This window comes from Carlito syrichta, unplaced genomic scaffold (genome assembly GCF_000164805.1).
Source record: "Carlito syrichta isolate Samal-C Ts95f unplaced genomic scaffold, Tarsius_syrichta-2.0.1 Scaffold315401, whole genome shotgun sequence".
NCBI lineage: Eukaryota > Metazoa > Chordata > Mammalia > Primates > Tarsiidae > Carlito > Carlito syrichta.
In genome coordinates, this window is record NW_007259497.1 from 307,980 (window position 1) to 329,987 (window position 22,008).

Genomic DNA, 22,008 nt, shown 5'->3' on the forward strand with positions numbered 1-22,008 from the left:
CTCCCGGTCCGCGGGAGGGCCTAGGGAGCCCCGGCCTCACACGTGCGGCACCCAGTGCCCTGCCGGATCCACCCGCAGGGGAAAAAGTGGAATCGCCTGAGCGAAAGAGGTTTGGAAGAGAAAAGGACATGCCAAGGCGCCGAAACCCCGTCCCAAGACTCTAACCCGTGCACAGCCACCAGCTGGCACCCTCAGGTGGCTTTAGGAAAGGAAGAGAAGAAGGAGCTCCCGGCTCGGCAAGGAAGGAGAGGTGGGGCAGTGCGATTAGAGGTAGAAACACCATCCAGGAATCACACGCGATGTGCTTTTTTCTGGAGTTAGTTTCCTTATCTGTCAAAGGAAGGTTCTGGTGGCCTCGAGTCCCCGTTTAGGCTAAGAATGATATGAACCGGGCGCAGTGGCTCAGCCTGTAATCCCAGCACTTCGGGAGGCTGAGGCGAGTGGAATGTCTGAGCCCAGGAGTTCGAGACCAGCCTGGGCAACTACAGTAAATCACAAAAACTAGCCAGGCGTGGTGGCATACCTTTGTAGTTCCAGCTACTCGGAAGGCTGAGGCGGAAGGATCGCCGGAGCCCAGCAGGTCGAGGCTGCGGTGGCCGGAAGCGGCCACTGCACTCCAGTCTGGGCGACAGAGTGAGACTCCAACTCAAAAAAAAAAAAAAAGATATGACTGGGGCAGCCGGGTTCTTCTCTCCCCCTTCCCCATCCCCCACGGACAGTGATCCAGCAGAGTACACAGCTCCCTTGAGCTGAAGGAATGACAGATGGGTTACCTGTGTGACAGGAGAGGGCTTGCAGTGCCCTAGGGCAGTGGTTTGAGAACCAGTCACTGTGCGTTGTTAAAATGCGGATTCCTAGGCCTCTTCCCAGACTTGTCAAAACTGTTCCTGGGTCTTGAGAATCTGTATTTGGAGATGTCCTTCCCGGGTGATTCTTTTTTTAAAAATTACAGCATTATTGCTATGCAATACACATAACCATAAATTCACCCATTTTGAGTGTGCAAATCAATGTTTTTAGCAGATTTGGAGTCGTGCAACCATCACCATAATCAATTTTAGAACATCTCTAACATCCCCAAAAGAAACCCCGTACCCACTGGCAGTCACTCCTCATTTCCCACGAGCTCCTTGCCTCTAGGTGATGAGGGCTTCTGGGACTGGCTTTGCTCACTTACATCCTCCTCAAGGTCCATCCATATTGTAGCATGTATCGTGACTTCCTTTTTATTGCCAAATCAGATTCCATTGCGTGGCTATACCACATTTTGTTTATCCACTTATCAGTTGACAAACATTTGGGGTTGTTTCTACCTTTTGGCTACTGTGAACAATGTTGCTATGAACATTTGTGTACAAGTTCTGTGTGGACATATGTTTTCTCTTCCTCTCTGGCTCCCAGTAGTCATGCAAGGCCCAGCTCAGCTTTTGGGGCTAGGGAGGCCCCACATGGCTCCTTCTGACCAGCTTGTGCTCTGCTCAAGCTGCTGTGGGCTCTGCTCCCTCCCAGCTTGTGCTCAGCTCCCAAGCGTTCCCACCATCCCCTCTGGCCCTTATGGGAAGCTCACTCAGAACCAGCAGGCAGGAGAGGGAGGAGAGGCAAGACCCTCCACCTCCACCAGGCAGCCAGCCAAGCAGCCACTGCGGCTTACCTTGCAGGAGGTGGGCCCCACCATGGTGGGCGATGAGCATTCGGATCCAGAGCTGATGCAGCATCTGGGGGCCTCAAAGAGAAGTGTCCTGGGAAACAACTTGTAAGTAGTGGCATCCCTCAGTGTCTTCTCCCTGCCAGCCCCTGTTCCCTTGACACAGCCACCAAGCACAGGAACAGTACTCAGCCTCAGAGCCCCTGCATGCATCTGGGGTCCTGTCTTCTGTAGGGCTGGTCTCCTCTGATGCCTTCTGGAAGCCCCTGGGGCTTGCTCTGAAAGCTTTCTCATCCTTAGCGGAACCCCAGGAGAGAGTGTGTCCCTGGGCCTAGGCCTTCATATAAGTTCCTTGCCGGCCCTCTCATCTGTTAGCTGGACCCCATCAAGCAATGCACAATGAGAAATGTTTCTGTCTTAACGATGTGGCTGAGTAACAAGGCTGAGCACTAGAAACAGGGAGCCTGGGTCCTGCTTCCAGCTCAGCCGTTGCCCAGGGATGTAGCCACTTCTCTTGGCGTCTTTCACAGCGGCTTCACGTCTAAAGTGTGACCACTGCTTCCTTTTCTGCTCTGTTGCCCCTTCCTACCCTGCAGGCAGGAAGAATCCTGGCAATACAGGCTCCGGACACCTGATAGAGGTGCCAGAGTGAGACCCAGTTGAAAATTGGGAAAGAAAGTGAGCTGATCCCAGCCCCTCGGGTCAAAGTTGGGGGCCAGAAGCCATTCCCTCCCTTTGGCTTGGGGCTTGAGCCCTTTATCTGCTTAATGACCCCTCAGCATCAACTAAACCTGAAAGGAGAACCATGCATTCTCCTGCCAGGGAGTGGCATGCAGAAGCAAGGGCCAGGACAGACAGGGTAGCGAGAGGGCTGGAGGCCTGGTGAGGAGCGAGCCCAGGGAGAACAGGCTGCACATCCTGGACAGAGGAGTGCTCAGAGCAGGCATGGCTCTTGTCTTAGGAATGCCAGGTCTAGCATCTGTATGACATTGCGAATCCCACGTCACCCCTCTTCGTGTTTTCACAGCCACATAGGATCAATCCTGGTACCAGCACCAGGTCACTGGGAAGAATACATGAGATAACTCATGTGGGGTGCTTAGCCGGGGCGGGGCAGGGAGTGAGCACCCACCCTGGTACCCAGGAAGCACCTGAGTTCCTGACCAGGCCTCCCTCCAGCAGGACTAGCTCTATCTGGGGAGCTTCCTCTGTGTGCTGCTTCTCACGTCACCCACCCTGTCTCTTTGCAGTTGTGAGTACTACGTCAATGACCCTCCACGCATAGTCCTGGACAAGCTGGAACGCAGGGGCTTCCGTGTCTTGAGCATGACAGGGGTGGGCCAGACGCTGGTGTGGTGCCTGCACAAGGAGTGACCCTCTCACACTGATTTGTCCCTGGAGCACCCCTCCTCTGGAGGGGCTGCCATGGGCCCCGACCCCCAAGTCCCTGCCTCACCGACTGCCCTGTCTTCCCAGATCGTCACTGCCCTCAGCCCAGCCCCAGCGGGCAGTGATGGGCCTTCTCTGAAACCTGCTTCTGGCCCTGGCGCTCCCAACTGCCCTCCTGCTTCAGGCCTGACCTGAGGGCCTCCGAGGAGGCCGTGATGCGTGGGCAGGCTGCCCCTGGCCCAGAGCTGAGCACCCCAAGGGAGAATGGCCCCAGGACCTGGCGTGGAGGGTGGGAGGCCCCTGCGTAGCTAGTCCAAGCGCATGAAGGGCTGTGATGAGTAGCTGCTCCTCTGCTCAGGCATGGATGCTCCCTCCATGGAGCACTTCCCTGGGGGTTTGCCCCCTCCCAGACAGGGTGCCCAGGCCTGGGTGGAGCCCTCTGCGCAGAGCCCAGCACCCTAAACCTATGGATCAAATAAAGGTAGACTCTTTAAAAAAAGTTTATTGGTCATGTTTAAGAAAAGGGCTGGGCTGGGAGGGCAGGCGCTGGGGCTATGGGGGCTGCCCCTGTTTGTCTTCCTGCTGCATCTGGGCGATGAGCTGTTGCCGCTCGGCGGCCTGTCGCATGCGCATCATGACCAGGCTCTCATAGTCCCTCTCCGACAGCACTGAACCCTGGGGAACAGACAGGGGACAGCGAGGGGTCAGGGGCGGCAGGGCACAGCCGCACACACTCCAGACGCGGGACAGGGCCTAGGCAGAGCTGCAGTCTAGCAGGCAGGGAGGGAGGAGGGCAGAGGGAGGGAAAGGGCCGGGAACTTCCTTCTGGAACCCGGACTCTCCATGTTCCTCCAGAGCCCGCCCGCCTCTGGCCTCCAGGCTGGCTTCTCCCAGCCGGCTGTCTCAACCCCCTCCCTTACCCAGGCCCTTCCATCCCAGCACCTCTGGCTCATCTGCTCTGTGGGAATCCCTTCCCCGTGCTCTGGCCAGGCCCTGGCTCCCTTCATTTCCTGTCAGCCCTTTACCTAATACGCCTTCCCTCCACCCCACCCCAGGCTTCTGCTCTCACAGGTTTCCATGGACAGGGAGTTGTCTGAGACGCAGGGATGCGCTGGCTCTGCTGGGCCTAGACGCTAGCTAGCACTGCCCCCTCCTGGCTGCTCCACCTCCCTGTGGTCGGGCTCCTGCTGAGGCTGCAGAAGGAGCCCTACCCTCCTTGCAGCCCCAGACAGCCCCACCCTCGGGCTCGAGGCTGCTTGCCTCCTAAAAATATACACCAGGGCTCCTGGTGGAGGGCAGGGCCCGTGGCTCAAAGCTTTTATGATGTTGCCAGCCCAGTGCGGGGGATTAAGGAGTGCAATATTTTAATAATCAAAAGAATAATAAACAACCCTTGCAATGGGCTAAGGCTTTGGGGCGGAGAAGAGCTCTACAAAGGCACCCTGAGCTACCCACTTCATGCCCTGATAAGGTTTGCAGTGGGAATTAAGTCACTTCCTCCCTCAGTGCTGCTGAAGCTGTATGATCATGTGGTCCCAACAGCTTCTTAGAGAAGTGTGAAGCCCAGCTGAGTGAGCCAGGCCAGGGGTTGCAAGATGCAGGGGCCTTTCCGCGGTACACCATGCTGGAACGCTCTCACGGAACAAGCCAGGAGGAAAATGTGGTGGTCAGTGACCAGGGAATAAAAAGGGAGTGGCTGGGGGCGAGGTGCGAGGCCCCGGCCAACTGGTTTGGAGTGAGGGGTGTACAGAAACAGGAAGTGTTACTCAGCCTGGATTCTGGCTCCTCCCGACAGCTCCACCCCTCCTCTCCCCCAGCCAGGTCTACCTGCTAGGCTTGGCCCAAGTAGGGCTGACAATTTGTGGTGGCCCCCTGTGGCCCAGCCCCCTCCCCAGAAGAGGGACTCAGAGGAGCACAGCCAGGTAGGAGGCAGCAGGATCCCAGCCCTCAACTGCTCTCCTCCTGCCTGGAGGCCATCTGGGTAAACTGTGCGAGGACAAGGAAACTGGGCAGCCAGACCGGACGTCAGGCCAAGGGGAGAACAGTTCCCCCTCCAACCCCCGCACCCCCCCAATGCGGCTCTGCCAAGAAAACGTGGCATCACCCTCGGCCTGCTGCCAGCCCAGCCCTGGGAGGAGCCGAGCCCTTCACAGGTATGGGGCTGTTCCCCGTTACCACCTCTGCCTCCTTCCCCGACTCCTGCAGACTCTGCCACTGAGGGCCTGTCACCAGGCCCCAGCTGAGTCATCCACACCAGCGACAGGTCTCTTCCTTCCCCAACAATGGTTCCACACGCCTGCCTTTCAATTAACTCCTACCCTCCCTGAGCTCCTCCCACCCAGACTCTGGGCTGAGCAGCCAGGCATGCTTGCTGGGGCCCAGGATGGTGGGGAGGTGGTAAGGAAGCCGTGTGGTGACACATACAGCAGGGCTGCCCCCAGATGAGTCTCCAGAGGAATCTTAAGCTCCCCACTGCCCTGGGGTGTTGGTCACAACTGCCCCAGTCCCTGCATGCGGATGCTGCAATTACCTAAGAGCATGAAACCTGGCTTCCCACCTGACTGAGTCAGCTGAAGACATAAACATCTCAGCCATACGCTGCCACAAACAGCCAAGCTACTAATCAGAGTCCGGGAGCTGCTGGCAGAGAGGGAGGGCACAGCCCCACACTGCCCTAGAGTCGGCGCAGGGACCAGGAGAGTGATAGAGAGGGCGAGCTCAGGCCCATCTGCCACCTGCCTGGAAGGAGAACACAGTCCCAGAGGATCCATCTCTGCCTCCACCGGGCTGCCCTCACTCCGGGCTTCAGTAAGTGCTGCTTCTTCCTCTTGGGGTTTTTTCCACTGCCCTATCAAGTAACTAGGCCACTCCTGTCCCTGTGGGAAACTTGTCACCAGGAATTCCTAGCTCTCTGCTCTCCTGGACCCCCCAAAAATGCCATCTTCGCAGGACCTCACCTTACCAACCACAGGTCTGCGTGGAGCAGAAACCCCAAGGCCTCTGCTTCTAGCCCACTGAGGATGTCTCCCTGATTCTTGGCATTCACTGCTCCAGCAGGGCCCACATGCTCACTGCTTCTCTTGAACGCCCGTCTGCTGGCTCCCCTGGGCCCCATGGAGACCTGGCGGAAAGGCTCCTTCCGTAACGCCTCCTTCTTCAAGCGGCTGAGCCTGGGGCGGCCGCGGCGACTCCAGAGGCAGGGCAGTGTGCTTAGCCAGGCCAGCACGGCCGGTGGTGACCACGAGGAGTACAGCAATCGGGAGGTCATCCGGGAGCTGCAAGGGAGGCCAGATGGCCGGCGCCTGCCACTGTGGGGAGACGAGCAGCCCCGGGCCACCCTGTTGGCTCCACCCAAGCCCCCGCGCCTCTACCGAGAGAGCTCCAGCTGCCCCAACATCCTGGAGCCCCCCAACGCCTACACTGCAGCCTACTCAGCCACCCTGCCAACGGCACTCTCCCTGGCAGGTGCCCTCCACCAGTACTCAGAGGAGGACCTTGTGGACACTCCCCCCTTCCAGAAGACACCTGCTCCGGACCTCAGTGACCCCTTCTTCTCCTTCAAAGTGGACCTGGGTGTTTCACTTCTTGAGGAAGTACTACAGATGCTGAGGGAACAATTTCCCAGCGAGCCCAAATTCTGAATGGGTGAGGGTGGGCAGAGCTGGGGTGACTGGAAGAGCTGGATCCTAGGGAACTAGGGAAGGAGGGGAGAGCCGTGAATTAAGGGAAGGGCAGGAATCGGAATCCAGGGCTCTGCCTGCCCTCTGGGTCCTGCACAGTCTTCTAAGTCACTCCAGAGTGGAGGGACAGAGGCAAGGGGAAATGGTGGGGACACTTCCTGGCAGGAGCCCTAAAGGAAGCTGGCTAGGCCAGGGAAGAAGGCCATGCCCTGCAACCACAGGAACCAGGCTAGAGGCCAGCAGAGCTAGAGGTTGGCCTAGGGGTGAGTTAGGAGCACAAAGGACACAGACTGTGCAGAAGACAAGTGCCCTGCTCAAGTTCCCCAGCCACCATCAACAGAGAAAGGTCACAGGACAAGCCTGGGCAAAAATGGCCCAACCCAGGCTGAATATGAAAATGGGGAGACCTGGGAAGAGGGGAGACAGGCTTGATCCTGTCCAATCTGGTGGGCACTGACTATATGAGGCTGTTTAAATGGAAATGAACAGAAATGAAAAATTCAGTTCCTCAGTCACCATAGCCACATCTCAAATGTGCAGGAGCCACACATGATTAATGGCTGCCATGCTGGACAGTGCAGGATGGATATGACCATCACTGGATAAAGTTCTACTGGACAGCATAGCCTGGAGCCATCAGCGGCATGAGGGAAGGGGGACACATGCAGCAAAATGGTAGCTCTTCAGCCTAGGAGAGGAGGACTGGATCAGGGGATGGGTACTAAATGGTAAAGAGGCACAGCTGGGTCATTGCCTTGCTAAGCTATGGTGTGGCCATGTGCTCTTTTTTTTTTTGAGTTGGAGTCTCACTCCGTCTCCCAGGGTGGAGTGGCATGCTCCTGGCCATCGCAGCCTCGACCTGCTGAGCTCAGATAATCCTTCTACCTCAGCCTTCCAAATAGCTGGAATTACAGGTGCATGCTACCACGCCTGGCTAATTTTTTTTTTTTTAACGGTAGAGACAAGGTCTCACCATGTTGCCCAGGCTAGTCTCAAACCCATGGGCTCAGGCAATCCTCTCACCTTGGCTTCCCAAAGTGCTGGGATTATAGGCTTGAGCCACCATGCCCAGCCGACCATGTGCCACCACTGTGTTTCCTAAGCTTTGGCCCCCTCTCCTACCTTGGGGAGGTGAATCTCCTCTCTCTCTCCTCCCTCCCCTATCTCCCTCTCTCTCTCCTCTCTTCCTCTCTTTCTCCCCTCTCCTCCCTCTCTCACTTTTTCTCTCTCTCTAATTTACTTTCTAAATTATCCATAACTTTCAACCTAAAAAAAAGAGGCACAGCTGGCCTCCAGAACCTTCCCCAGGACGGGGGAGCTCTGCCTGCCCGAACCCTCTGACAACAGGCCTGCCAACCAGCCCAAGCCCACCAGGTCAAGGCCACAGGTTGTGCCACTGCCCTGCTCCATGGCCTGGTCAGAAGATGTGAAACTAGAGTCCAACAATGCTCCCTAGGCCACATAGTGACAGCCTCTTAGACGTCTCCAAGAGTGGCAGAGGGGGAGAGGGAAACTTCAACACATACAGCCCTCCACAACCCAAATCAGTAGCTTCCCTCTTTCCTCCTCTGTGTGCAGGTGCTAAGCTGAAAAGCTCCTCTGTAGATGCAGGAGAGAATGAATAAAATTATTTCTAACACAACCTGTGGAGTATTATCTAGGGCTGTGAAATCCTGGGACTTGTCAGGGTGGGGGATAAGGTCTCTAAAGCAGGGTCCTGAGTTAAGCGCACACCAGTCCATGTTCCCCTCCATTCAGGGTCCTGTAGAAAGCTTCCTTCCAGTCCCTCCAGCCAGGTGGAGGCGCAGGTAGGAGAGCAGCCTCCTGCCAGCCTGAGGGGCTGCAGACACACCAGGTAGGCCCGAGGCCCCTGCAGACAAGACGGAAGCCAGGTTGCTAGTTCTTGCTCCCAAAGCAGTCTGTCCCACCAAGGTGGGGGCAGGTGGTGGCAGGTGTGGCCAGGAGCCCAGCAGCCCCAGCCTCTGCTTCCAGGCCAGAAAACACCAGGGCCTTGGTGGGGCTTGGGGGAGAAACAGCCATCATGGAGCTGTGAGAACAAAGAGCTAGCATTGGGTTAGCAGCAGCTGGAAGGTCTACACTGCACCACAAGCGGGGCTCCCAAACTCTAGGCAGGCAGCACCTCAGGGTCAGCAGGGTGGCCAGTGTGATTTCTAAGGAGGAGACAATGCCTCTTGACAGTCGGGCCCTGGCTAGGGCAACTAGAGACACATCTGGGAAACAAGAGGTCGGAAGGGACCCCGGTCACCTGCCCCTTCCCTATGGCACAGGGTCACCTAAGCTGCAAATGATTCACACCACAGGCAAGCAACCTACAGGCCCAGAACTTCCCTTTGGTAAGGCTGACAGTTCCACTGGAAGACAGCTATGGAGGGAACATAAGGACTAATACTATGTAGGCTGGGGTCCCTCTGGCCCTCAGAGAGAACAAGGAGTCAACATGAGATCATACTCCTGCCCCTCCTGCCAATCTCACTTGATGCCCAACGACCTGAATTAGGAAGGAAGGGGCTTAAGAGGAGCCCAAATAGGAAAAGCTCCCCCAAGTCCTGGGCAGACCCATCGGGGTGAGACCTGGCCCCTTACCTTTGACAGTCCTGGGTGCCTGGGGTCCCCCGTGCCCTGGGGCTGTCCCTCCAGCCAGGAAATCTTCAAAGGGTTATCAACCAGACCAGCTTCATTCTGGACAGCCAGCTCCTGCAAAAACACACATCCAGTCCTGGCCCCATCCGTCACATCAGCTATAAAGAGTTCTCTACCCCATAGAAAGAACAGAACCAGCGTTCGTGTCCTCTGAGCAGAGCTGGGCAACCTCAGCAGCCTTCAAACAATGGGGCATTAAAGTCTCAACCTTTCCTGTGGGAGAGTGGTGGGATGCGCCTTCTGATTTAGGGGAACAAAGGACCACGAAGGGCAGTAGGGCAATACCGGGGCTCACAAACTCAAGGGGTGCAGGGTGGAGGGGGTGAGAAGCCAGCAGGGAACTAAGCATCAGCCTGCATTCCCCCTCATCCCTATGCAGAGCTTCTTTTCCCAGGAGTCGGGCCTATGCAGGGAGCCTGGTCTCTGAGCTGGCCCAGAGATCCCCTGGGCGTGTGGATCATCTGACTCAGAAGGCCCACAGAATCAGGTCCCTGCCCTAGACTGACAGGGTCACCAGTGGCCCCCAAGCCTCATGCAGTACTCACCGCAGCCTTGACAGTTGCAAACTCCACCACGGCAGTGCCTGCCTTCTTACTGGAAAGCACCAGGTTAAGAACCTCACCATACTGTGGGGACATAAAGGTCCCAGTAAGTGTAGCTCAGCCTTCAGAATAGCCTAGCTTGTGCCAGAGAAACAAGCTGCCTGGGCCCATGGCATTTTCAGCTGGGGAATAACTTCTTATTTCGAGGATTCCACAGAAGTGAGATCAGGGATGGGAAAGAAAGAAGTTTGTTTGCAGGAATGCAGGACAGCAAAGGAGAGATGAGCAAAGGACTGGTATCATCACACAGCTGCTTCAGCTGATTGAAGGTGGTGAAGAGGATGAAGCTTTCGTGCCAGACACCCACCTCCTCTCTCTCATGCACTCAACCACGCCCTTTGCTTCCAAGGATGGTAAGGTCTAGACCCAGGCAGTGAAGGAGAGACCAGGCTGGAGAGGGCACATGGCAACACAAGTAAAAGGAGGACAGTGACCTGGGGAGAAGTCTCCAGGTCATCCTATGGTCTATGAGACAGGAAAAAAAAAAAAACGCAGGTGGAAATGTTAAGGGAAGTTCAGGCTTAGAGAGTCCTGGTCTGTGGGCTGAGATGTGGAATGAAATGACAGGAAAGAGAGAAAATCAACAGGGCACACCTTTTGCAAAAGCCGCAGGAGGACATCTTTGGAGTAGCCGCCCTTTGACTCATCCTCCTTCCTGCACTTCCATTTTAGCTGAAAAGACAGCATCATGAAACACCTACCCTTGGCTAAACAGAACCTCCCACAACTGAGCTTAGGGTCTGAGCACAAAAGCCAAGTCTCCAAAGCACCTGCAATCTAGGGAGCAACACCAAAAACATATTTTCCCCTTGGCAACTGACAGGCAGGTGGCCTGCTTACCCCAGGGATGTTTCCAGCCCTAGAAGATACTCTCCTGAAAGGGCTTCTGGGGGATGCCCTGCTCTGCGATTGTCAAGGCTCAGAGCAGCCTTTTGTGGCAAGCTTTGAGCAGTAGTCCTGGTCTCTAGGCAGCTGGAGACAGAAAGGGTATGGTAGTGGTGCTGACTCCACTTAGAGACTCAGAGTCTCTGCCAAACTCCTTGAGCCATAGGAAGCATCTGTTCTTGCTGAGAGAAGGTGGTGTGAGTGCGATGTGACCCACAGATCCTGTCCAAGCTTACCTTCAGCTTGGGGGTTCCTTTGCCTTCAGTATTTTCTGACTTTCCTGGAAATATTGGGAAAAGAAGAAATGTAGAATATGAGGGAATCAGAAGTTCTCCCAAAGGAGATGCAGCCCAGAGCCAGAAGGACCTAGAAGAGGTCACTCCTGACCAAGGGCAATATTTGCCCTGCCCTGGTGAGGGCCCAGTGGGGAAAGTAGATGCAATGCCACTCCCATCCTCAGAGAAGCTGTCACCCCAGGAGTGGTCTGCCCAGTTACCTCCTGAAGGCCACCTGTTAGCACTCTCCAAATGAGAAGCTAGGAGCACCTTTTGGGGGCAGGAGGCAGAGATAATGACCATGTAGTTCTACTGAATAAAGTATCCCAGGGTCCTTCCCCCTGGTGATCTGCTCTAAAATAGAGCCACCTCTGCCTGAGACTAAGACAAATGTGATCAGGAGATCTCAGGCAGAGTAAAAAGCAAATAGGCCCAGGAGAGGTAGGAAGAAGGGGCAAGTGGCATGTGTCAGAGTGGGCTGCCACAGGGTGCCCCAGGGTTCTAGCAGGTGAAAGCCTCCACAACAACTCCACTAAGCAGCCAGTGTGGCTACTCTAGCAATCTGGAGCTGCCTTGGAGGAGGAGATAGGCGGGTGTGACAGACCCTAACCTCTCAACCTCTGGTCACGTTCTTGGCGTATCTGCTCCTTGATCAGCTTCTGCTGTTCCTCCAGTTGCCGGGAGCCCTCTTCTCGTAGGCGTTCGATCTGCAGAGCGGGAGGTGGGGGGTGATAATTCTGTGCAGATCCAATTCCAGGTTGGCTCACCTTGTAAAGGTCCCTGGGAGCTTCCACCTGCAAGCTAGGGCTCAGCAACCTGTGGGTGGGATAAATGACCCAGCTTCCACAGAGGTGGAAAGAGCATGCCCTCACCAGCTCTGACAGCCACCCAGGTCCATCCTCCTCCTCCTTTTACAGAAGGCCCTCAGGGCAGCATGCCTGGATGCTCACCTCTTGCTCTAGTGTCCTGGTGGTCCGGCTTTCTTCCTCCTCCTCACTCCCCTGGGCCTGGGCCTGCCGTTCTCGGGCCTCCAGGTCTAGGCACAAGGGTTGAATGACCCAAGTGATGATCTACGCAGGTTCTATGTGGCCTGCCCGGCTCTGGCTGCCTCCCCCCAGGCTCATACTGTGATAAGACCAGATAAGACCACACAGTAACTCTGCCTCCTCCCTCTATGACTGTTCCCAAGTTAATTTCCATTGAGAAAAGTCACAGCACAGAAGAAGTGTGGGCTCCAGTGGAGTGGCCAGGGGTCTGGAAAAGTTAAAGCAGCTCACACTGACCAAGCTGGTTCTCTCCAATCAGTGAACAGGGAACAGGTGTGTGCTTATGTCAGCAACCTGGGACCATGTCAGGAATGCCAGAGGGTGGAGATGCTGGCCTCTGTTCCTGTGGTTTGGCACCACAGCCTGACTCGGGCCTTGCCTTGGCTCCGATTCCTTCACTACCACTGAGCTTAAGTTCTTCCTGTCTCCTTTATCTCCTCGCTCAACTCACGTTTACCAAGCCTCACTGTGGACCTGGCTACAGTGGCTCCTACAGGGGTGCGCAGACTGTGTGAGGACATCACCCTGGGTCCTAGAGCCTTTGGGACTTGCTTGCGGCCCTAAGCCTGGCCAGCTGCAGTGAGAAGCCCTTCTCTCAGGCCTGGGTGGTTTGTGCACTTTACTCACCTAGAACCTCCTTTTTAAAATACAAAAATGGATACATTGGGATGGTACATGCACACATTAAAATATGTGGATATTGAATAGGCAAGAAAAAAGGGAGAAAATTTGAGTAAAGAATGCTTGGACCAATCTTATTGGGCCAATGAAAATGTTCTAGAGACCTCTTTCAATAATCAAAATGAGCCAGGCGTGCTAGCGCGCGCCTGTAGTTCCAGCTGCTTGGAAGGCTGAGGTGGAAGGATCGCCGGAGCCCAGCAGGTCAAGGCTGCAGTGGCCGGGAGTGGCCACTGCACTCCAGTCTGGGTGACAGAGTGAGACTCCAACTCAAAAAAAAAGAAAGACCTGGCCAGACACGGTGGCTCACACCTGTAATCCCAGCTACTCAGAGGCCAAGCAAGGCAGGAGGATTGTTTGAGGCCAGAAGTTTGAGATCAGAGTGGGCAGCATAGCAAGACTCTATCTCTCAAAAAATATTAAAAGATTAGCTGGGTGAGGTGGCAGTGCTTATAGTCCCAGCTACCTCGGAGGCAAAAGCAGGAGGATTGTTTGAGCCCAGGAGTCTGAGGTTGCAGTGGACTATGGTCGGGTCACTGCATTCCAGCCTGGGTGACAGAGCACAACCCCATCACCTAAAAAACAAACAAACAAACAAAAGACCCAGCTGGGCATGGTGAAGAATATAAGCACTGATTTTACTCACACTGTATGAGTTTAAATCCCAGTTTCTATAAGTTCTTAAACTTTTGGTACCATAGTTCCTTTGTCTATTAAAAAAATTGGTTTAGTAATCACCTCCTTGGATAGCTGTGATAACTGAAGGAGTCAATATAGCATTTGCCACAATGCTTAGACAATTACTCACTATTATTCTTGAGTGTCTTCAGGAACCAACCTCTAAGAACAGAGTTTTGGGCTGGACTCAGTGGCTCAGCCTGTAATCCCAGCACTTTGGGAGGCCAAGGCAAGTGGATTACCTGAGCCCGTGGGTTCAAGACCAGCCCGGACAATCTGGGGAGACCTCGTCTCTACAATAAATAAAAAATTAGCCATTCATGGTAGCGCACACCTATAGTTCTGGCTACTTGGAAGGCTGAGGCAGAAGAATTGCTGGAGCCCAGCAGGTCGACACTGGGGTGGCCATGAGTGTGCCACTGCACTCCAGCCTGGGCGACAGAGTGAGACTCCAACTCAAAAAAAAAAAAATAGAACAGAGTTTTATCCAGAGCCTGAGTCGAGAGGCTTTGAGTAGCTGGAACTAAAGCTTCAGGAAGAAAGGTGAGGGAAATGAATGAAAACGGTCAAGAGAAACCACAGGCCACCCAGCACAATGATGTTACCTACCAAGTTTCACTTTCTTCCTTCTGTCATCAAGTTTTTGGGTCCTCTCTGCTGCCTGCTTCTTGACTTTCCTGACCTTGTCATACGCAGCCTGGCAGGAGAAAGAAACACAGAAAATGAGGACAGAGCCTTAGCAATCTGCCTGGTCCCTGTGTCCTAGCCCCAGAGCTATCAGGGCAGCAGCCTGGTGACTGGGTCTCCAGGACTTAGACAGCAAGGACTGTGCCACATGGCAGAGGGCAGAGGGCTGAGATGAAGGTCAGCCGTGGTCTCTAACCACGGGGGACAATTCAGATAAAGGAAGATGTGCTTACTCTGGCTGCAGCATCAGTCAGCACCTCCAAAGCCTGAGATAGCTGGTGGAAGAGTTCCGCTAAACATAAGGATCAAAAAGAGAAGGAGAAGAAAAATAATATTAGACTTGGTGATGCTGTGCCCCCTTAAAAAGACAATTCAGAGAAGCCACAGGATGGCAGAAAAACCAACATCAGCAGATGACAGACCAGCAATAAAACAAAAAGGGAAATCCCATACCCAAGGAGAGGTGAGCAACTGACCAGATACCCCTAACGTGAAGGGAAGCCCTGGGACCCAGTGCCCAGAGCCAGACCATGTGTGTCTACACTCCACAGCATCCACATGCAGAGCTTAGATCAGGAAACACAATGCCCAGGTGAGTGGGTCTCTTTCTCCCCATACCCTCAGGAGAGTCTCACCTGCTCTGGGATTATCTGGATTTTTGTCTGGGTGGCAGGAGAGGGCCTTCTGCCTAAACGCCTTCTTCACCTGGAAGAGTCAGACAGAAGATATGGTTATTCCCTCTCTCTCCTCAGGGACGAACAGGAAAGTCTTACTAAAACAAAAAGCAAAGTTAGGTGTGGTGGCTCAAATCTGTAATCCCAACACTTTGGGAGGTCGAGGCAAGAAGATTGCCTGAGCCCAGGGGTTCGAGACCAGTCTGGGCAACTTGGTGAGGCCTCATCTCTACAACAAATCAAAATATTAGCCTGTAGCTCCAGCTACTTGGAAGGCTGAGGGGGAAGGATCACCTGAGCACAGCAGATGGAGCTTACAGTGGCCGTGAGCATGCCACTGTATTCCAGCCTGGGCTGTCGCCAGAGTAAGACTACAATTCAAATAAATAAATAAAACAAAAAGGGAAATCCCATACCCACCTAAAAGAGAGACCGCTGGCTACCACTTCACAGCCACTATAGAAATTTTGTGGTGGACCACTCCCTTATTGCTTGCCCCCTTGCAGCATACTCAATAAACCTGTTTTTCTATTCTAAAAAAAGAAATTTGCAATGGAGGTGACAAAGGCCACGGAAGGAGCCAGTCACTGCCGCCCAGCCCAGGAGCAGGGCCTACTTCCTGCTGAGTGCTCCATCTAACCACTGCAGATGTCAAAGGGCTCCTGGAAGAGGCAAGAGCACAATATCCTGGTCTCTCTACAGCCACTGTAAGCAGTACTCTCTATGCATTCTTGGTGGGCATGTAAACTGGAGCAAACTATCTGGAGGAAAATTTAGCCATCAAATTTTAAATGTACTTTCCCTTTGACCCAGTTCTAGGAATTTGGACTTGTAAAAGTTTGCCAAAATAAATATACGTGGATGCTTACCGCAACTTTGTTTCTACTAGCCCCCCACTGGAACCCACCAAAATCTCTATCAACCAGGAGACCGAGGTCTCCATGTGCTGAAACACAAAGATCTTTAGGATAAAGTCAGTGAAAAAAGTAAGGCTCAGAACAGTGCATATAATATGATCACTTTGGGTTTAAACAAACAAATAAATAAATGAAATATCAACAGTTATAGATTCTCAGGCAATGTACAGTTGTCATTTTATTTTATTTTTCTCAAGGCAAGTATTAGAAATGTAAAGTGATTTCCTTTGGAGAAGATGAGAGTGGAAGGGAAGGAAGAATTTACTTCTTGTTTTTTACCTTTCTGCAATTAAAATGCTCAAACCTCAGGTCTTATTTTGTTATCATTCTTATTACCAACAGGGTTCATCTTAGTGAGGAGGTTATGGTCCACTGTTAGTTTTCATCTTTGTATTTCTCTGTATTTAAAAAAAAAAAACAACTCTAGGCCAGGCTCAGTGGCTCAGCACTTTGGGAGACTGAGGTGAGTGGATTACCTGAGCCCAGAGGTTTGAGACCAGCCTGGGAAACTTGGCGAGACCTCGTCTCTACAATAAATCAAAAATTAGCCAGGAGTGGTAGCGTGCACCTGTAGTTCTGGCTACTTGGAAGGCTGAGGTGGAAGGATCACTAGAGCCCAGCAGGTCAATGCTGAGGTGGCTGTGAGTATGTCACTGCACTCCAGCCTGGCGACAGAGTGAAACTCCAATTCAAAAAAAAAAAAATCTCTAATATTTCTCATACAGTAAGTCCCCTACATACAAACCTTCAAGTTGTGAACTTTCAAAGATGCTAATGTGTGTCCACATGTCCAATCACATAAGTTAGTTCACATGTCTGGCATATGTTGTCATGTGTGTACATCCTTTATAAGTGGTTGTGCTTTTGTGTACTTTGCTGTATAGTATTGTTCATTTTTAAAATATATTATGTGTGTGAAAAGTGTTATAAGCCTATTACAGTACAGTACTATATAGCCAATTGTGTTAGTTGGGTACCTAGGCTAACTTTGTTGGACTTGTGAACAAATTAGACTTAAAAACACGGTCTTAGAATGAAACTCGATCATATGCAGGGAACTTACTATTTTGTAAAAATAAACACAGCTACCAAGATTCTCCCTTGTGTGTTACCTACATAGCTGTTGTAAGTGAAGACAGAATACAAAACCCCCCAAATCTGCCCCCTGCCTCCCAAGGCCTTTGCTCTGTATGTGTCACCTGCTGGCCAAACCTCCTGGAAGAACAGCTAAACAGACTGGCTTTCCAAGCTTCCCAGATGGAACCAAGAGATGCTTCTACGCCCAAGTGTGCTTAATAAGGACCTTCAGAAGTAGGTAGCAAGTGTCTGTCATGGAGGGCCTGCTCAGCAGGTACCTGACTCAACCCCAACCTCCACGAGGCAGCACCTGGGGGAGTGCTGCCACCTGCTGGGCCACAACCAGCACCACTCCTTCACTTGCCAGGGCAACCCAAGCCCAGTTTGGCTCTCCTGACTAAGCGGGAGGCAGCAGGACCCACCTGGGACAGGACTGGAGTAGCCAGGGTGTGAATGTCCATGTGCCTCCCTGCCCGCCCACCTTCCAGATCACACACTGATGCACGCCTGACCTGACTGACTTCCGCACCCTAACCCTCCCTCCCTAGCTCTGTTTTCATGATTAAAAAAATAACATATAAGCCGGGCTCGGTGGCTCAGCCTGTAATCCCGCGCCTTTGGGAGGCTGAGGTGAGTGGATTGCCTGAGCCCGCGGGTTCGAGACCCACCTGGGCAGGCGCGACCTCATCTCTACAGTAAATCAAAAAATTAGCCGGGCGTGGTAGTGCACGCCTGTAATTCTGGCTACTCGGAAGGCTGAGGCGGAAGGATCGCTGGAGCCCAGCAGGTCGAGGCTGCGGTGGCCGGGAGCGGCCACTGCACTCCAGTCTGGGTGACAGAGTGAGACTCCAACTCAGAAAAAAAAAATAACATTTAGAAAGGGAGGTACTAGCCTTACAGATGGTCTTCCATTTGTAATGTCACCTTTATTTTTCGATCCCTTATCATTCATTTCCTCTCCCTTTTGCTGTCTTTTGCCTCCTTTTACTGTGCCCCAGCCTCATTTCCTTTTTATTTTAAACTAAGCCTTTATTATACATTGTTTAATATGACTTTGATAGTAAATACCAGTTCCTAAAAAAAAAAACTGTTTACATTTTAGGGCCCTTTACTTGCTTTTTTCAATAAGTCAAGCGACTCCGAAAGTTAAAAAGCTAATGTTCTTTCCCCATATCCCTAGCCCTCCAAAGTTCATTCCAGCAAATATGAGCACCTGCACACACCAGTAGGAGTCCGCTGGGGGTTTTTTGTTCCTGACCTCTCACCCCCACCTCTCTGATCCCATCTCCACCCTCTCTCTGTGATGGGTGAGATCAAGAGGCAGGAAGATGGCCTATCTCCCTGGGCGTCTATGGCCTCACCTTGCATCACTGCCCTGGGGTGAACTTCATCATGACTAGGATTAGTAGGCCTGCCCTGCTGATGGAGGGAGTTTGTGGATGATTTTTTTCTTTTGCATCATGGGGCTCTTTTAAAGTGGTTCACAAGTCCTTTCTTGAGAATTTGAGGGGGGCACTAGAAGGGAAAGAGAAGAGTGAGAAGGAGCAGCAAGAAAGCGAGACAAAAGGGGCACTGGGTGGTGGGACCTCCTTCATTGGGGGGGGAAATGAAGGCGGTCCCACCACCCCATGCCCCTTTTGTCTCGCTTTCTGAATAAATATTGTTTTGTGTTTCAGAATTCATTTTGGATGTTTTATATTAGCAAATTGTTTTTTTACTTAAATAGAAAAAAAATTGTTCAAATTGAAAAAATTAATTATATATGTAATAATGGAAAATTAATCTACATATCAATTTCCTTCCTTGTTAATTCTCTTTCCAGAATGTGTTCCTTTGACAAATGTCTATAAGATTCTCATCAGATTTATTTAATGCAACTAGTATAACTATACCAAGGTAATCTCACTCTCCATCTGGGTGAACCCTATCCTAACCCTCACCTCTCTGGCCTTCTACACTCCCAACATTTACAACCAAACATAACTGCTCCAATCAACTTGATGTGTCCTGGATCCCCGTTCCCTCAAGGTCTGGCCTGTGCCTCAATTTCCAAACCACCTCTTAAAGGTATAAGGGACTGAACATTTTGTATTTTAAGATCTTCTAGGAAAAAATTACCACTCTCATGTCCTGGTTAGATATTAGTAGGGAGAGAGGTGAGGTCCAAAAAAATCAGGATAAGGCTAGTACTCAATTCCAGGGAGGGACATCTAAGGGCAGAAAAAGAGTTATCCAAGTGCAGCACTGAATTTACCCCACCTTGTGGGTCCACTGATGCAGCATCTAGGGTATGCAGAGGCTGACCTAGAAACTAGGAATAGGGGAAAAAAATCAGACACTGGAAAGGAAGGATACTGCTTAGCAAAGATGACATCGAAAACAATCAATTACTATTGCAGTGTGTGAGATGCAATAAGAGTAGTCTGTAAAAATGGAAACACAAGGCCAGGTGCAGTGGCTCATGCCTATAATCCCAGCACTTTGGGAGGCCAAGATGAGAGGATTGCCTGAGCCCACAGGTTCAAGACCAGCCTGGGCGATTTGGTGAGACCTCATCTCTACAATAAATCAAGAAATATTAGCCGGGCGTGGTGGCGTACGCCTATAGTTCCAACTACTTGGAAGACTGAGGAGGAAGGATTACCTGAGCCCAGCAGGTCGAGGTTGCAGTGGCCATGAGTGAGCTACTGCCCTCCTGCCTGGGATATAGAGTGAGAATCCAACTCAAAAAAAGAAAAGAGTGGGAGCCGGGCTCGGTGGCTCAGCCTGTAATCTGGCGCTTTGAGAGGCTGAGGTGATGGATTGCCTGAGCCCACAGGTTCGAAACCTGCCTGGGCAACTTGGCAAGACCTCATCTCTACAATAAATAAAAAAATTAGCCAGATGTGGTAGCGCGCGCCTGTAGTTCCAGTTACTTGGAAGGCTGAGGCGGAAGGATCACTGGAGCCCAGCAGGTCGAGGCTGCGGTGGCCGGGAGCATGCCACTGCACTCCAGTCTGGGCGACAGAGTGAGATTCCAACTCAAAAAAAAAAAGTGGGAACACAGGCAGGGAATGAGGGCTGATGCCTATAATCCCAGCACTTTGGGAGGTTAAGACAGAAGAATGGCTTGAGCTCAGGAGTTCAATACCAGCTTTAACTTCAGCGTTCTTTGACTGCTATGAAATGTATCATAAAACACAAAAGTAGAAAGCAAGATTAATGGAACATAGGTCTGTATGTAAAAGACAAACTGTAATAAGTATAAAAATTCAGTATATGGTAAAAGGTACTATTAAAATTTATGACACTAGCCGGGCTCGGTGGCTCAGCCTGTAATCCCGCACCTTTGGGAGGCTGAGGTAAGTGGATTGCCTGAGCCCGCGGGTTCGAGACCCGCCTGGGCAGCGAGACCTCATCTCTACAATAAATCAAAAAATCGGCCGGGCGTGGTAGCGCATGCCTGTCATTTCGGCTACTCGGAAGGCTGAGGTGGAAGGATCGCCGGAGCCCAGCAGGCGAGGCTGCGGTGGCCGGGAGCAGCCACTGCACTCCAGTCTGGGCGACCGAGTGAGACGCCAACTCAAAAAAAAAAAAAATTTATGACACTAAGTGGAAAAAAAGTTACATCTTAAATCACATACCAAAATAATTCCAGATAGATCATCCAGATAGATCAAACATTAAAAAAAAAAAAAAAAAAAACTAAAGAAAGAAAATAATGCCACTAATCTACTTTCAGAATAGGGAAGAAATGTCTTTATCTTTTTTATTCTTCTTTTTTTTTTTTTTTAAATAGAGATGAGGTCTCACTATGTTGCCCAGGCTAGTCTTAAACTCCTGGGCTCAAGTCATTTTCCTGCTTCGGCCTCTTAAAGTGCTGGGATTACAGGTGAGCCACCGCATCCGGCCAGGGGAAGAAATGTCTAAGCATAAGAGCCAGGGAATAAATCACACACATGTACATGCACACATACATACATACACACATAGTGAATGGATTTGACTATGAAAACTTTTTAAATTTCTCAAAGTCAAAAATTATAGATAAAATTGAAAGACAGGGGACATTAAAAACTGAGGGAAGTATCTGCATGAAATATGACAGACAACACAATATATAAAGAACTCATACAGAATCCTAAGGTGGGGGGGGAACTATAAGAAAATGGAGAAGGAACATGAAGAGAGAACTCATAAGGGAATAAAAATGATTAATAACATGAAAAACAGCCAGGCTTGGTGGCTCAGCCTGTAATCCCAGCACTTTGAGAAGTTGAGGCGAGTGGATTGTGAGCTGCAGGGTCAAGACCAGCCCAGGGAACTTGGCGAGATCTCGTCTCTACAATAAATTTTTAAATATTAGCCAGCCGTGGTAGCGTGAGCCTTTAGTTCCAGCTACTTGGAAGACTGAGGTGAAGGATCACCAGAGTTCAGCAGGTCGATCCTGAAGTAGCCATGAGTGTGCCACTGCACTCCAGCCGGGGCGACAGAGTGAGACTCCAACTCAAAAAAAATAAAAATAAAAAACAACATGAAAAACATCCAGCCTCACACACAAAAATTAAAAGCCATTTTCAACTATCTGTTGACAACAAGTAAAAAAAGTATGGTATTTCATATTGCTGGCATTGTGGTGAATATATAAACTGACAAAAGGATTCTGGAACACAATCTGGCAGTACATATCAGGAAGCTTTGAAAATTTGACCCTTTGACCTAGCAAGGCCTCATCTGAGAGTCTATTCTTTTTTTTTTTTGAGTTGGAGTCTCACTCTGTCGCCCAGACTGGAGTGCAGTGGCACGCTCCCGGCCACCACAGCCTCGACCCGCTGAGCTCCGGCGATCCTTCCGCCTCAGCCCTCCAAGTAGCCGGAACTACAGGCGTGCACTACCATGCCTGACTAATTTTTGATTTATTGTAGAGACGAGGTCTTGCCAAGTTGCCCGGGTGGGTCTTGAACCCATGGGCTCAGCCAATCCTTTTGCCTCGGCCTCCCAAAGTGCTGGGATTACAGGCTGAGCCACCAAGCCCAGCCTGAGAGTCTATTCTAAAGAACTATTTAGAAATTCATACAACATTTACAAACACTGCTGTCCATTAACATAATTATTCATAATAGACAAAAGTCAGG

General features: G+C 51.6%; 3 protein-coding genes across 3 annotated transcripts in view; 2 read left to right on the forward strand and 1 right to left on the reverse strand.

Annotated features, from left to right (window-relative positions):
• The first annotated feature begins 1,448 nt into the window (after positions 1–1,448).
• Positions 1,449–3,533, forward strand: GCHFR (GTP cyclohydrolase I feedback regulator). Its single transcript, XM_008072735.1, has 2 exons — positions 1,449–1,753; positions 2,896–3,533. The coding sequence occupies exons 1-2, from the start codon at positions 1,449–1,451 to the stop codon at positions 3,017–3,019; spliced, it is 429 nt and encodes a 142-aa protein (XP_008070926.1). The 3' UTR covers positions 3,020–3,533.
• DNAJC17 (DnaJ heat shock protein family (Hsp40) member C17) overlaps positions 3,519–22,008 on the reverse strand; it is a 36,156-nt gene continuing 17,666 nt past the window's right edge. Inside the window, exons 2-11 of the mRNA XM_008072728.1 lie at positions 14,862–14,931; positions 14,460–14,518; positions 14,149–14,236; positions 12,088–12,173; positions 11,748–11,844; positions 11,099–11,142; positions 10,572–10,649; positions 9,921–10,001; positions 9,319–9,429; positions 3,519–3,709 (exon numbers count right to left, since the gene is read on the reverse strand). Coding sequence (XP_008070919.1) covers positions 3,587–3,709; positions 9,319–9,429; positions 9,921–10,001; positions 10,572–10,649; positions 11,099–11,142; positions 11,748–11,844; positions 12,088–12,173; positions 14,149–14,236; positions 14,460–14,518; positions 14,862–14,931 — 837 coding nt within the window. The 3' untranslated portion in view covers positions 3,519–3,586. The remainder of the gene's footprint in view (positions 3,710–9,318; positions 9,430–9,920; positions 10,002–10,571; positions 10,650–11,098; positions 11,143–11,747; positions 11,845–12,087; positions 12,174–14,148; positions 14,237–14,459; positions 14,519–14,861; positions 14,932–22,008) is intronic.
• CUNH15orf62 (chromosome unknown C15orf62 homolog) lies at positions 6,000–6,675 on the forward strand. Its single transcript, XM_008072733.1, has one exon. It carries the CDS (start codon positions 6,148–6,150, stop codon positions 6,673–6,675), a length of 528 nt encoding a protein of 175 aa, XP_008070924.1. The 5' UTR covers positions 6,000–6,147.

What these genes read in the sequence shown, in the direction of transcription:
- GCHFR (XM_008072735.1), top strand. Translation starts at nt 1,449, where the DNA reads ATGGCTCCTTCTGACCAGCTTGTGCTCTGCTCAAGCTGCTGTGGGCTC. An exon ending in AGTGTCCTGGGAAACAACTT is followed by an intron (nt 1,754 to 2,895) that starts GTAAGTAGTGGC and finishes GTCTCTTTGCAG; the next exon opens with TTGTGAGTACTACGTCAATG.
- CUNH15orf62 (XM_008072733.1), top strand. Translation starts at nt 6,148, where the DNA reads ATGGAGACCTGGCGGAAAGGCTCCTTCCGTAACGCCTCCTTCTTCAAG.